The 14,863-nt window shown below is 48.8% G+C and overlaps 4 protein-coding genes across 4 annotated transcripts; 1 reads left to right on the top strand and 3 right to left on the bottom strand.

The window, feature by feature from the left end:
• Positions 1-1,628: 1,628 nt before the first annotated feature.
• On the top strand, positions 1,629-3,931 carry BCR38DRAFT_526858 (uncharacterized protein). The gene is made up of 5 exons (XM_040865370.1): positions 1,629-1,750; positions 1,830-1,846; positions 1,910-2,542; positions 2,594-2,728; positions 2,779-3,931. Exons 1-5 carry the CDS (start codon positions 1,711-1,713, stop codon positions 3,793-3,795), a joined length of 1,842 nt encoding a protein of 613 aa, XP_040712109.1. The 5' UTR covers positions 1,629-1,710; the 3' UTR covers positions 3,796-3,931.
• BCR38DRAFT_444806 (uncharacterized protein) lies at positions 3,932-5,006 on the bottom strand. The gene is made up of 2 exons (XM_040860961.1): positions 4,461-5,006; positions 3,932-4,376 (listed from the first exon to the last, which is right to left on the bottom strand). Exons 1-2 carry the CDS (start codon positions 4,769-4,771, stop codon positions 4,037-4,039), a joined length of 651 nt encoding a protein of 216 aa, XP_040712108.1. The 5' UTR covers positions 4,772-5,006; the 3' UTR covers positions 3,932-4,036.
• A 187-nt stretch (positions 5,007-5,193) lies between these two features.
• On the bottom strand, positions 5,194-5,587 carry BCR38DRAFT_58913 (uncharacterized protein). Its single transcript, XM_040865501.1, has one exon. The coding sequence runs from the start codon at positions 5,517-5,519 to the stop codon at positions 5,301-5,303; it is 219 nt and encodes a 72-aa protein (XP_040712107.1). The 5' UTR covers positions 5,520-5,587; the 3' UTR covers positions 5,194-5,300.
• Positions 5,588-5,781: 194 nt separating this feature from the next.
• On the bottom strand, positions 5,782-6,444 carry BCR38DRAFT_350856 (uncharacterized protein; the record flags this gene model as incomplete). The annotated part of the gene is made up of 2 exons (XM_040856604.1): positions 5,782-6,219; positions 6,274-6,444. Coding segments are annotated over 2 exons (609 nt in total), but the record flags the coding sequence as incomplete, so codon positions are not given.
• Between the last annotated feature and the right edge of the window lie 8,419 nt (positions 6,445-14,863).

The following is a 14,863-nucleotide window of genomic DNA, read 5'->3' as shown; positions in this document are numbered from 1 at the left end:
TGTTGGTTGGATATGTAGTTGACCAACATATCCACCACTGTAGGTCACGTGACCTGTCGGTCTTTTCCTTTCTCCGATGCGGGGTCCCGTGATCCTAGCGTCTGTATCCACCTGGCCTGCCAACGGGCCTGTAATGTTGGTCTAGGGCCAACGGTTCGTAACAGTAGGCTATTTTCGTACCACGAAGATAGGTGAGTTTTACCAGCAAAGATGATATACGGAGGGATAGTATAGCCGTCCGATCCGACTCCCTGGATAACTGTAACCCATTCCCTATTCCCTTGCTGTACTGCTCTAGGTCTTCCACGTCGATGAGAGGTCGTTACAACTATCTCGGATGAGATTTGACCCATAAGAAACCCAGTCTCATCAAAGTTATAGATATCCTCCTCTTGAATTCCATACTTATTAATTGTATTCCGTACGAGATAAAACCACGCGCGGTACGCGTCGGGATCTTCGCAGAGGACTCTCTGGTAGTCAATTCTTCGATTAAAACGCGTCCGGAGGTCTGGTTGTCGTCGTACGAAGCTCGAAGCCCAGTTAATACCGACGCGTCCTGCGTCGCGTTGGTGGAGTAGTCGATTCGCCATATCTTCAACACCACTTATTCGAGGAGGAAATGATCGTGAATCTAGGTCGACTATGTAGCGTACAATCGCGTCTTCTTCGGAATAGGTAAGTTTTTGCGTTGGTGATCGTATATCCTGTCGTGAAGTACCGCCGCGATATCGGTGACGTAGGGTTGTATGAGGGATATTATAGATCCGTGCTACGGATCGTACGCTTAGTTTGGGGTTATTTTGAAGCGCTTGAAGCGCTAATTGAATATCGCTTTCTTCCGAATTACGTGCCATTGTAGAAGGTGGAAAATAAGGGATAAAACCTAGGTTGTACGGAAATGCGCGAAAGTGTTCAATTGGACCGTGGGGTACGTTAGTAAGTAAAGTCGTTTAACTCGCTATTCATCTTTTATTCTACTTTGTCGGGAAGTTATATGCTTGATACTACTAGTGGACCGGCTGCATAGCATGACTACGTCTAGAATGGAGATCGTTCCTATGGAATGTTTCAATAGGTTCTAACTCGTCGGCAAGTTATATCCTTGATAATACTAGTGGACCGGCTGCATAACATGACTACTGCTAGAATGGAGATCGTTCCAATGGAACGTTTCTATAGGTTCTAACTCGTCGGGAAGTTATATCCTTGATACTACTAGTGGACCGGCTGCATAGCATGACTACTGATAGAATGGAGATCGTTCCTCTGGGGTACTTCTATAGGCTCAAAACTCTCCGAGAGATAGACGAAGTGCTAAGTGGATCGGATGCCAAGCCTATCTGAGGCCTGGCATTGGAGGCTTGGCATCGGAGGTCTGCGCCTGGTGGGCACGATGTGCGACCAGACATACTTTTGTTGGGAAGTGACAGGCAGCAGCCTTGTAAGGCAGCTCAGAAACGAACCGGGTTGTGGGGGACAAGGTTTACGCTAGGCCGGAGAATAGCAGGTGCCCAAACATCCCTGGGCGTAAGCATGCTCTCATCCTGTGCGGCACAGTTTTCTTGCACTGGCCCTATGCTATTATGAATATAGCTTCTCCGCACCTTGCATGTCGGCGGTGTTCACTTGGACGAGCCATACGTACACTCCACAACGATAACAGTTATCATACCGCAGGGGGCCTGATACAACCATCCCAAATCCAATATGGTTTATACTGGCAAATCAACCTCTTGTCACACTTGTCGTAAGTTAACGCTACCTAAAATATAGACTGGTATGTTTCAACGTGAACATTAAACAACACCTAACACGAACTACTGTAGGTATCAGACGAGTCAAGGTAAGGCCTTAACTGCGAGCTCCATCTCACACAACTAATGATTGCTGATCAACATCTGCACAGTGTGATGAGATGCGGCCACATTGCCTGAAATGTCGACGTTCGGGCCGAGAATGCAATGGTTACCGCGATGACTCCGGCATTATTATTCAGGACATGACTTCGGCTACTATCAACAAGTGGGAGACCCTAAAAGATGCTAGCTATGCGTCAAAAAGCGAGGATCCGAGTCACAATCAGGCCCATACGTCCAATCGCGGCCGGCACCGAGCCCACTCCGAAGGCCGTGAGAATCGCGATGACCCAAACATAAGCGACAAAGATACAAAGAATGTAACTAGGTGGCCGTCAACGCTGCCAACAGCGCATGTCCTCTTACCGCCGGTAGAGGATCAAGCATTACATTACCTACTCAGCCGATATGCCCAAGCACCATCTCAACTACTGGATCCTGGTTATATACCTGTCCTGAAACTCCTCAAACGGAGGAAGAACATGAGCCATTGCCTTGCCACTTCTCTTTCTGCAACATCTCTGGCAGTGTACTCCACTAGGAAGAACTCAAGAATGGCCATTCTGCGCGCAAGGGCTGCGTACTCCAAGGCTCTCAAGTTGATAAATAATGCAGTTCAGGTGCCGGGCTCTTGTCATGACGATGAGCTACTTGCTTCTATTGTTGTGTTGGTACTCTTTGAGGTGAGCTACCCACCACATTAACTTTGAAGCCCGCTGGTTAACATGGTTAAGATCATCTGCTCAGATAATTTTGATGGCTTCTCAAGCCACGCATATGGCGCAGCCGCTATGATTGGCGCACGAGGAAAAAGACCATTTCGAGATAAACTTGGACAAGCGCTATTTGGGGTAGTTTGTAACAATGCGGTAAGAGCTAACCCGGATGAGCATCTGCATTATCGACTAAATGCATGCAGGTCATCCTCAAACTCATGGGACTGTCCACACCACACGCCGGCACTGAAGCATGGCTGCAGTGGTTGAACGATCCCCGATATCTGCTATACATTGCACCAGATCCATCCAAAGATGAAGACAACGACCAGTCAGAGACTGTACCAACACAGGACACCATCGATATGGACGAAGCGACAAACACGCGCGGGGATGCTGCAATCAACACAGCCGTAACTGGGCGAACGGGCACCTTTGTCATACCCCATCTACCCTCACGTCCCATTGGTTTGAATGGGTCGACCAGCAAATTAGCTACCGCAGGTGGCAACCCAGACCTGGTCAAGATATTTCAAGAGACCAAGGCCGTGATCCAAGCTGGCTCCCGATACCATCTCGCTGAAGCTTCAGAACACATTGAATCTACAAAACTCCTATCCGACTGCAGCCTACACAAGCCTTGCGGACATCTTCTACCGGCTGGCAAAGTCCATTTATACAAAAGCCTTGCAGCTGCGAATCTCCACGTGGCCGGATGTGTAGCTAGGGTATTTACTTGCAACGCGATGGCAAGGTGCGCCGCCAACCTCCATATCCAAGATTCGGACGAGTACAAGGAGGCAATCCTGATTGGTAGGAGGGAGGTGAGTGATTTGATCGGAAGTATCCCATACTTCTGTGGTCTGGTTGGTCACGCATCCATAAGTAAGGGAGGCAAGGCAGCAAATACACACTCCTTGTCTTCTATTACAGATGCTCCGGCTGCATTGGACCATTCAGAGGATCATGTAAGTACTGCTTCTGTCCACTCTTCACAGCACTCAAAAGAGCCTATTGTTGCGGCAAGCTTTCAAGCTTGCTCCATTTTGTTCCCCATGGGTGCGGCTGCTACCAGTGAGTTCATCACTGAAGAGGAGTTTGGGTATATTTGTTGCATGTTTACATGTGTCGCCAACAACTTCGGTCTACGGATAGCTGAAGGGCTTCGGAAGTTTTCGTTGGATCAACGAAAGTCATCCGGGATGCACTTTTGGAAGTAGCAGAGGATTCAATGCAGCCAAGTCGTCGTTTGAGCCAGCGTGTGAACATAACTGCCATCTACCGTGTTCGTTAACGGAGCAGAAGCGTTATTATGCGACTACACAACAGAAGAGGAACCCACGTCACGTTGTAGTTAATTCAGAATGGTAGGTCATCAATTCTCTGCTCTAAGAACTGTATGCAAGGACTTACATGTTGCAATTTAGAGACTCGTCCGAAGCACAAAACTGGTCTCATGACTCACTCCGTCCACATCAAAACTCTCCAGCGCCACCCCCTAAATACGTCCATATCTGCCTCGCCAAGCATCCCATCGCCCGCCTCAATTCTAGCAGAGAGCCTCTTCAGCCGCTTCTGTACCGTCCTCGCCACGCGCAACGAAACTTCGCTCTGGAAAACGTACATGATGGCAAGGACGAAGAAGGCCACAGACGCAAATGTACCTTTTCCGTTCACTGAGTCCAAAATGCGTTCTATCAACGACTTGCTCCGTTTGAAAGCGTATTCGGTGTCGTTGGAGGACTCGGTATCATCCGCTGACCGCCGAAAGATCTTGCGGACTGCGGGGATTAAGGATACGCTGTGACCGTATTAGACGTGTCTGTATAGTACACATCGAGCAGCCTTTTAGGTGAAAAATCGAAGAAACGTCTAATAAACTTACACGACACCTCCCAAAATCCACCTCCTCCATCGATGAGACTCCGACCCCTTGACAACAGCACCAACATCCTTCCGCAGCATCCGCAAATCCGCCAGCACGATACTGCGCTGCGTACGGAAGCGTTCCTCGGCCACGGCGTCGTCGTAGTGGCGATTGTTCTGCAGTGTGAAATATTCGCGTAGCGAGAACTCGCATGCGGCCTTGATAGAACCGAGGCCGGTGCCTAGCTCTTGAGCTTTGGAAACTGGTAGATCTAGCCGCGGGTCTGGCGGTGCTGGGAAAGACGGAGTACATGCGGGCTGAAGCTCCATAATGATGACGTATAACGTAAGCGCTTAGAGAAATAGAGGTGAGCTGTCAAAGTTGGCGGGCCGGGCCGCGTGAGGGGAGGTGCTTCTGAAAGCTCCGGCGTTGCACTGATGGGTCTGGGATGGTGTGACTAGTGTTGCGTCTCTGTAGCGTAGCGAGGCGTTCAGAGTAAAAGGCACAACGTTGAGAATTCATCATGGAATGCTGCGAGAGCATGCCGAGGTGACTGCAAGGCGGGGTAAGCATCAGCCAGTCCGTCCATACGGTTGTGTGGGGGATCGCCGTCAGGGATTGGACGCCCGATCTAGGGGTTTGATTGGGTATATGATAACACAGTCGTGGTATAGAAATCACTAACTGACAATATTTTGCTTCTAGTATCGAAAATTTCGGCATTATTGACCGTACATAGCATGAACAGAGAAATGGCATCTAACATTACCAAATGCCAATAATAAGTTTGGTAAGTTTCTGGGACCACGGTCTCGACATCTCGTCATACTATCGCCAATCTATCGTCAATCGGCCCCTTCACAGGCAACGCAGCACAATCCAAGTACGCCTTCGAAGGGGAATTCCGCGCCGTGCGGGCCCAGCATAAACAGCCACTGTAAAAGTAGCAATATCACTTGATATGAGCATGGTGAAAGACTCGAAATTCTCGCTGGAGTCCAGTGACAGAAGACAGGTAATCCTCTGGAGAGAATGGATCCATAGGCTTTCTATAAAGAGAAACAGCAGTGGGCCCATGGTCTCCGTGGCATTGAGAGCTGCCAGGTCGTTCCATCTTCGATATCATACGCATATTTTCCACTGCCATCGTAGCAGACAACTAAGCTAAAAGAAAAAAAGAAGAAAAAGAAGGAAAAATGCACAGTGAGATCGGAACTTGCTAGCATTTAGAAGTGGAATCAAGATTGAGGTTAAGGTTATGATCAAACTCTAAGTCTCGTGGAGTAGAGAATTTTCCTGTAGATGACCCTTCCAACATGAGATCCAAACGATGATGCATCTATATCCGTCCACTATTATTTTTACAGGAGCTTTGCCACAACCTCTTGCGGCGTCTCTGCAACCACGCCCAACAAATCAGAGCACGACTCCCCTCATCGAACAGCTGGGACACTGCAAACTCTAAGACCCAGCCTCGGTCACCCTCTTCATGCTTCCTGCGCCTGCTATCAAGCAGTGTTTTCGTGGGTGACGGCTGGACATTCCACTGTTTACCCGTGGCGCTCTGGCAAGCTTCCAATAGTTCGTTCTTGCAAGTCTTGATGGACATAACCTTGACGAAGCGATTGATCGTTTCCTCCGGGTGTTGTAGCACTCCGACGACAGATTGACCAATGCCCTCCAGCGTGGTACCTGTGAAGTATTCCGCTTCGTGGTCATAGATGATAGCAGAACGCTGAGTTATGTTGAAGCCCATAAGATTGAAGCGTTTCATAGCCTGTACGCAGAGTCAATTTCATTCGACACGTCACATGCTAGAGTGAAGTCTGACCCAATCAATCGGGTTTCCAGAAGAAATGCCCGTCCAGGTGAATCCCGAATTTGCCTCGGCTTTTGCATTTGCGTGGTTCCAGCCAGCAACGCGAACAACGTGGATAGCATCGAATTCGGGAAAGGGACGACCATCAAGGCCCCAGCCAAAATCATCAATAATGAACTTCTGCTGGATGGGACCACCAACTCAGAATTTTCATCCTGCAAACGGGGTTTCCGTCCATAAAACCAGTCACTGAGTTATTTCCGCAGCCCAGAGATATACAGTCAAGCTCCGCCTTCATAGGTTAAGTCTACATTCACGGGGTCTTCTCAACGGTTTCAGGTTATCTTCAGAGAAACAGTCTCGTCGCAAGCCAAGAACGTCTGGTCAGGCCGTACTCGAAAATTTACATGTGGTTCGTGCAACAGCTTTCCAACCATCAGATATTCTAGGCCTTCTGACCACTGACCCTTTTATCATCGTCAGCAGCCATATATGACCAATGCAGCTACACTACAGTCTAATGAGTGTCTACGTGTTAGAAATGTCTTCCATCCAGAAGTTAGCCGCATTCCACCAGGTCTGGTAATACATTCGTTGGAGAAACCAACGGCCATGTGTCTTTCGACTTACGGTAGCCAGTTCTGAGTGTGCCTTCTTTGCCCCTGTGGGGGCTGACAAACTGCAGAAGGCCGTGTTCGTCAAACAAGATCTCAAAGGCCTCTGGGGACAGTACGTGGGGATATTTGTCAAGTACGCCACCGATGGGATAACTACTGTAACGGGGTAAGGCCGGACATTGGGGGAAATAGGTTACGGAGCTAGGAGAAAGTTTATTTTCTCTTCTTTAAGAAGCACAGAGACGGAGCAGGACACGAATCCTCTTCTTAACCTTCAATTAACGTAGTCCACGGTCCAATTGCACACTTCGGCAGATTTTCGTACGCTACCACTTTGACCTGCGGTTTTTCACCACATAACTATAGTTAGTTCTTGAAATGAAAGTGATATGGTTCTAGCATTACATGCGCTTCAATCTGATCCAAAATTAAGTGTACGTCGCGCTGGTCAGATCTATAACGTACCTTTTAGAACTCTTGCGTATCGACGCGACGGTAAAACCGCTCGAGCGATTACGCGATCGCTAACGCAAAAGTTGACTCCTTCCGAAGAAGAGGCAATCGTACGACATATAACCGACCTAGATTCGCAAGCATTTCCTCCCCGATTGAGTAGTTGAAGATATGGCCAACCGATTACTTCGAAGTCGCGACGCGGGACGCGTCGGCGTCAACTGGGCCTCGAGCTTCGTAAGACGACAACCAGACCTCCGAACGCGTTTAAATCGAAGGATCGACTATCAGAGAGTCCTCTGCGAAGACCCGACGCGTATCGCGCGTGGTTTGACCTGGTACGGAATACAATTGCGAAATACGCGATCCAGGAGGATATCTACAACTTCGACGAGACCGGTTTTGTGATGGGCCAAATCTCGTCCGAAATGGTCGTGACGACTTCTGATCGGCGCGGAAGGCCTAGATCAGCCCAGCAAGGAAATCGGGAATGGGTTACAGTTATTCAAGGCGTTGGGAACGAGAGAGGCGAAGATTGGATAAAACACTTCGATCATCACACCAAGTCTCGTACGAAAGGTACTCATCGCCTATTGATCCTCGACGGTCACGAAAGCCATCACTCGACCGATTTCGAGGTATATTGCAAAGCTAACAATATCGTCACGCTTTGTATGCCTCCTCATTCGTCGCATAAGCTCCAGCCTCTTGATGTTGGTTGTTTTCGCGGGTTAAAAAGAACGTACGGAAAAGAAATCGAAGATCTCATGCGAGCACATATAAGTCATATCTCGAAAGAAGACTTTTTACCGGCGTTTTTAAAGCTTACAACGCAACTTTCACGGTTTCAAATATGCAAGGGTGGTTTCTGAGGGGTAGGAATAGTTCCGTACGATGCAGATTATGTCATATCACAGCTCGATGTGAAATTACATACGCCAACACCTCCGGGTAGCTGTCAGGGTACGGCTAGGCCGAAGGCAATAGTACAGAGTGATGGGGAGTAACGGGCGTCCCTCCTACGTAATACCGGGTGGTCACTGGCGGTCTCAGGTTGGGGTGCCCACGGTGATGCATTGATCTCTGCCCTCTCTATCTTCCTTCGTCTCGACTCCTTACTTATAGCCAGCCGAGGTTCTCTCTCGGATTCTGGATGTTTGCTTCCGTATGTCTGTGTTCCTCCGACTTCGGCCAATATCTTGGACAGCGGCTCCTTATCTGCAACCAAGCGATTCCCTATCCGTTGCAAACGGCTTCAACGGCTCTCATTCGCCACAAGCGGCTCTCTAGCCGCCACAAACGGCTTCCTACCTGGTGGAAGCCGGCCCGCCTCGGATGACACTTGTGGCTCTGACAACTCCTTCCCTATCCTACTTCGAGATGGTCCTTATATAGATAGCTAGGCCGCCGCTTGGACCCGGCATAACAGCAGGGTCGGCGATGCCAAGGATCTTGACTCTCGTCATCCCAAAGCTTCACATAGATTGTAATCATGACTCGGGAGTCTTTTGTCCGAAACACCCCTCCGGCGGCCCGCCGGTGTCCTGCGTTCAGTGTCCTGACACCCATTGGTGCCTATGACATTCTGTTCTCTGACAGTAGCTCGGCTGGTCTCCCCGTCCCTTGGGAATCAAAGACTCCGAACAACCCAACCGAAGCCCAATCACAAAGCGATTATGTGAAAAATAGGATTGTACGACATCAAAATAGCTCACCAACGTCAATTTTTGCTGGAATAGATCAGATTGCGCGAAGTACAACGAAGGTTATTCGGCTTGCCCTTTTAGAAGGCGAGGTCGAATGACTTCGAAAGGCAAATGAGACCTTAAGTCGACGTCGCCGTGCGAAGAAAAAACAGCTACAGAGTGGAGGGTCACTTCGTATACAAGCTGGAGAGGACCTACAGTCTCAACGAGAGGTTGATGGGCAGTTACATGACGAATTTCGTCAAATTGGTGGTCGTACGAGGCGGCGAGTTGCGCTACGGCGCTGTAGAATCTGCGGCGAGCCCGGACATAATGCGCGCACTTGTGGAAATGATGTAGAGACGTCTGAAGATAATGATTCTGAGTAGTTTCAATTGATGATAGGCGTTGTGGTTGAATTAACTTATACATTGTCGTATAAGGTCTGCCAAAGTGTGCAATTGGACCGTGGACTACGTTATCCTTTTATTATCTTTTTTCACCTTCTTTAATTATCTTCACCTTCGCTTTTCAGTTAGTTAGTTAGTCGTCGGCTGGTGTAGTTGGTCACTTCGCTGGTAGATAAGTCCCGATTTGAGCCTCACCCACTTGGGTCGGTGACGAGTCGCGGGTTCGAATCCTGCAGCTGACACACAAGGGGGTTTAGTCAACCCTTATGGCGCGCTGCCCACCTTGTTGACTTCGCCTACCTAGCGATAATAGGGAGATTGGTGCAGTTTAGGATTACGAGCATCCTAGCCAGTCGACCGTCAAGCACTACGTCGACGGAATATAACTCGACAGCCGGTCCAGAATTCGAATCGTTAATCCGGCCCCTTATCGGACCTCGCCTATCCGATAACGCTCGTCGGCGAACCCGTCCCCTCACGATAGAAGGCGCGCAGCACGCCCTCTCGCCGCGATTCTTGCGAGCGTCTAGACCACGTTACGGTCTATCCACTTGAGCGTATGGTTGAGATGTATACGCTCGACGAGAACCCCAATTAGCAGATACTACGACTTGTCGCGACAAAAAAAATAGTCGAGCATCTTCTGCACATCAGCAGTGTTACACGCAAAGGTGGTCAAAGATTGTGAAGTTGTAAAAGCATGACATTCTATCTAGTCCTATGGAGCACGAAGGTTGGACTTAGTCCCGAAGGGCTAAGTCACGTGGTAACCTTGGTGGTCTTGGCAAAGCCCACCAAGGTTGCCTAACAAGCAGCATCCCACCCCTGAGGACGAATTTAAGTGCCACATTACCACACTTATCGGTAGTTCAGGCAGGGGTTGTAGCACAGACTTAGGGAGGGACAGGAGGTTTAGTAGTCGTTTGGTTACAAGTTTACCTGTATAACCGCCCGACGCGGCTTAAGGGCCCGCTATATCATCTATAGCCCCTTAAGGGAGTACTTGTAGAGGTACCGAGGGTTAACACCTACGGCGTATTTAATATTATTATTAGTTAGTTAGTTTATCTTTACGTTCGAGATTCTATTATTTTACTTTTATCTTATCCTGATCAGAGCAATCTAGTACTAGTGACAGCTTCGATTCGACTCCTAAAGCCACACGTCTTAATCTGAGAATTATCTCGATACGAGTCTCAGAGGCACATCCGACCAACTTACGCACAAGACTTGCAAGACCTTCGCTCTTATAACTAGTACCACGATCTTCTTTGTGACGCCGGTCACGATGCCTGGCCTCTGGGCCCCTGGACGAACACAGGGACACCCTAGTATGGGTGTCCCACCTTAGTATGGGTGTCCCACCTGTACGCGCTGCCCTTTTCCTTATCATGTAGGAAAGGGCACTTGCACTTAGATCTCTTTCTCTCTTCTTCAGTTTAGTATTCGTCAACAGAGATAGACTGATGTCGCAACCCTGATTCGAACTTGCAGTGCCTCTGCCTCGTCACATTCGTCTGATCAGACCAACAGATGTGATCTGTTGGTACCGTCTGCTCAGTGTGTTAGGTAGTGAAACGGGGTCAGGCGGTCAGTAGGATATACCTACCACCTAACACACTGAACAGACGGCTCCAGTACCAACAGATCCCATCTGGTGGTCTTATCAGACGAAGATCGTGGTACTGGTTATAAGAGTGAAGCTCCTATACGTCTGGTGCACGAGTTGGTCGGATGTGCCTCTGATACTCGTATCGTGATAATAGGATCTCGAACGTAAAGATAAGCTGAATAACTAAAATATTATTATTATTATTATTAAATACGCCGTAGGCTCGAAGCCCCCGGTACCTCTACTAGTACTCCCGTATGTCAAACCGTGCCCTAATGGCTGGACTAAATACATACGCTGCGTCGTCGGTTCGCCCTATTGGCGACTGCGTTACGTTCACTACCATACTACGTTGGTTCTCAACCTACCAACAAAGTCCCCCCTGAGAAGATCGATGCTATCTGGGCCTTGAAGCTGTCCGACCCGTCCCTAGCAGCCACCTTACAATAGTCCCACTAACTACTGGTTCTCATGTTGCCGTTGCGAGGTCTCTGCGAGAGTATAGTGGCCGTGGTGCGATGGCGGCCCGTAATCGTTCCCTCGGTCCTTCCAACAGCCCGCAAAAGAGGATTACGTGCTCTGCCGTCTCAGGGGCGTCGCCACAGCGGCATAGCGGCGAGTACACGCCAAAAGCCCCTGTCTTGAATAAGAAGGCTGCTAGTCCTATTTTTTCCGTCCTGATCTGGCACAGCGTAGACGCCTCCAGTCGGTTCAGGCCGAAATACCTGCCCCCTTTCGGTATCTGCATCGAAGGGCCCTCCGGTTCCTCAGCGATAGCGCGTCGCTGGCGATCGTGATGCTCTGCTCCGGTGAGCCATCTCTTCCTCCAGTGGCCGAGGAGGGCAGCCGGGACCTCCTTTTCCTCACTCATCCATTCGGAGCCCCGGGCCTCCTTCTCCATAGTGTACCCTGCCGGTCGGAGTAGCTGCGACGCCTGCTTCCTCTTCGCCGGCCTATCCTGTCGGAGTATATGTGACGCTTTAGCGCTCGCGCTGCGAAGCAGATTTCTCTTCCCGCTAAGCCGTAGCCGTTCTTCAAACTTAGCAGCCCGGGCACTAAGATAGAGGTCTAGTGGCGGGATTGCTGCTTCTGCTTCCAGGTGGCGAACCGGCGTCGCTTTGTGGGCGCCACAGACTACCCGGAGGCACTCGTTCTGTATCCCCATCAGAACTAAAATAGCTAAATAACTGACTGAAAAGCGAAGGTGAAGATATAGATGAGAAGGAGATGATGATATGAAGATGAGGATGATGAAGCGTGAAGATGAGGGACTCATGTCCTACTCTGCCTCTGTGCCTCTTAAAGAAGAGAAAATAAACTTTCTCCTAGCCCCGTAACCTATTTCCCTGATGTCCGGCCTTACCCCGTTACAATATAATCCTCTGTCATTATCAAGGCTAGGATGAGGGCAAAATAATAGGATTTCGAAAGTAGTGTCTAAATGCATATAGAAAAGAACCGCATGATTGAAGGGCTAGCTAACTAGAATAGAAAACAAAAGTCAAGTTGATTGAATAAGATGATGAAAGAGATGACGAGTTGTTGAAAGTCGCCTGTTATCTCCGTGTCCCTTTTTGAAGTAAGGAAGACAGGGGAGTCCTCCCTAGCCCCCGTAACCTATTTCCCTGATATCCGGCCTTACCCCGTTACAATATTCGACTTAGTTATAGTCGTACGATACGCCCTATAGAATGCTGAAAAGAAATCCTCCTTCGAGATATAGGTTATATGCGCCCGTATTAGGTCTTCAATTTCTTTGCCGTACGACCTTTTCAAAGCCCTAAAACAGCCTACATCGAGAGGCTGGAGCTTATGTAACGAATGAGCAGGCATACCAAGTGTAATAATAGTATGCTTTTTGCAATATAGCTCGAAGTCAGTCGAGTGGTGGCTCTCATGCCCGTCGAGGATAAGAAGACGATAAACACCCTTCGTACGATCCTTCGTATAGCGATCAAAGTGCTGAATCCAGTCTACGCCTCGCTCATTTGTTGTCCAACTGTTTTTGGTTACAGCGATTACCCAATCGGATGGGAATGGGCTATTCTCGTACCAGGATAAGAGGTGGTTTTGACCCGCGACAATAATATACGGCGGGATAGCCCAGCCGGACGAATTAATACCCTGGATTACTGTAGCCCATTATCGATTGCCTTGTTGGACTGTACGAGGCCTTCCGCGTCGTTCGGAACTTGTAAATACCATCTCGGATGAGATTAAGCCCATCGCGAACCCTGTCTCGTCGAAGTTATAGATATCCGTCTCTTGGATACCATATTTCGCAATTGTATTTCGTACGAGCGTAAACCACGCGCGATACGCGTCAGGATCTTCGCAATAGGCTCGTTGGTAGTCGATTCTTCGATTAAAACGCGTCCGAAGGTCTGGTTGTCGTCGTACGAAGTTCGAGGCCCAGTTGACGCCGACGCGTCCAGCGCCACGGTCACGGAGCAGTCGGTTAGCCATAGCTTCAACACCATGGAGCCGGGGAGGAAATGATCGCGAATCTAGGTTAAGTATATATTGTACGACCGCTAACTCTTCTGATTCCGTAAGCTTATGAGTAGATTGTCGAGTATCGCGTCGAGATAGTAGTCCGCGTTTTCGGTTAGCTAGAGTTGTACGAGGGACATTGTAGAGTTGGGCAGCGCGTCGGATGCTTAATTCGGGTTTCGATTGAAGCGCCTGACACGCTAGAATCATGCCGCTTTCTTTCCAATTCGATCCCATCTTGGTATGTGTAAAGATGTTAATTAAAAGGTTGTTCGTACGGTGCCAAGAAAAAGTGGCCAACTTGCTGGTGGGGTACGTTATATGATCCTCATGATCTATAAGCATATTCACAACCTTTCCAATGCCCATAGCATCATTCTCCTCTGTCTGTATTAGGTCTGAATCCACCCATCCATCCGTACTCTTCCACCAGAGACCAACATGTACCATCCCCCACCGGTAACCAAATTAGCAGCACCTACACTATAATTACTTCAACTTCAATTATACGGATCTTAATAGAAATTGAAGCTATTTACAAGCCGATTGCACAAATAAATAGCGAATTGAATAGAGTTTTCAATTTAGCATTTTTAGAAAGGTTACACGATACTCCACATCGGTACTACGGAGTTCCGGCAGCCGTAAAATTCTGATTCTACTACTTTTGAGGCCACGATGCCCCTTTGACTATTATTCTATAAGTACTACGCTTCAGTACACCAAAATGCCGCGCCGTAGCTGGACAGAGGACCAGATATCCGAGGCTATTCTAGATGTTACCGATAATGGCCTGTCGCAGTACAAATCCGCCCAGAAGCATGGAGTGCCGCAGCAGACCCTTTCCGACAGAATCAAAGGCAAAGGGTGGGCAGACAACCCTATACCGACCAGCAAGCGGGTTTATATAGCCCAAGAAAGCCGTATAGTCGACTGGATCATCAGACAAGAGTCCTTGGGATATGCCCCTACGCACAATCACGTACGCGCTTGCGTTTCTACACTTCTGGCTCAACAGGGGGATACCAACGAATTAGGGAAGAATTGCCTCAACCGATTTGTCTCTAGACATCCAGAAATTTGTACCAAGATGGGTAGAAAGCAGGAGACAGCTCGATTCAACTCGTTTACACCAAAAGCCGTACATTGGTACTTTGATATCCGTGAGAGAGAATACGGCTGGATTAAGCCAGAAAATACAGTTAATGTCGATAAGGGAGGCATAATGGCTGGCTTTGGTAACTATCTATTAGTCTCTTAGGCAATTATCTATGATAATTACTATACTATAGGCCTTGACGGGCTCGTATTGGGGAGTTCTGACGCCCAACA

This window comes from Pseudomassariella vexata (genome assembly GCF_002105095.1).
Source record: "Pseudomassariella vexata strain CBS 129021 chromosome Unknown BCR38scaffold_13, whole genome shotgun sequence".
NCBI classification, from domain to species: domain Eukaryota; kingdom Fungi; phylum Ascomycota; class Sordariomycetes; order Amphisphaeriales; family Pseudomassariaceae; genus Pseudomassariella; species Pseudomassariella vexata.
This window is presented reverse-complemented; position numbering and strand designations above follow the sequence as displayed.

Excerpts from the sequence above, each read along its gene's own strand:
- BCR38DRAFT_526858 (XM_040865370.1), top strand. The coding sequence starts at position 1,711 with ATGGTTTATACTGGCAAATCAACCTCTTGTCACACTTGTC. Across the intron at positions 2,543-2,593 it reads TTGTGTTGGTACTCTTTGAG|ATCATCTGCTCAGATAATTT; the intron begins GTGAGCTACCCA and ends AACATGGTTAAG. Across the intron at positions 2,729-2,778 it reads GGGTAGTTTGTAACAATGCG|GTCATCCTCAAACTCATGGG; the intron begins GTAAGAGCTAAC and ends AAATGCATGCAG.
- BCR38DRAFT_444806 (XM_040860961.1), bottom strand. The coding sequence starts at position 4,771 with ATGGAGCTTCAGCCCGCATGTACTCCGTCTTTCCCAGCACCGCCAGAC. Across the intron at positions 4,377-4,460 it reads TGGATTTTGGGAGGTGTCGT|CGTATCCTTAATCCCCGCAG; the intron begins GTAAGTTTATTA and ends ATACGGTCACAG.
- BCR38DRAFT_58913 (XM_040865501.1), bottom strand. The coding sequence starts at position 5,519 with ATGGGCCCACTGCTGTTTCTCTTTATAGAAAGCCTATGGATCCATTCT.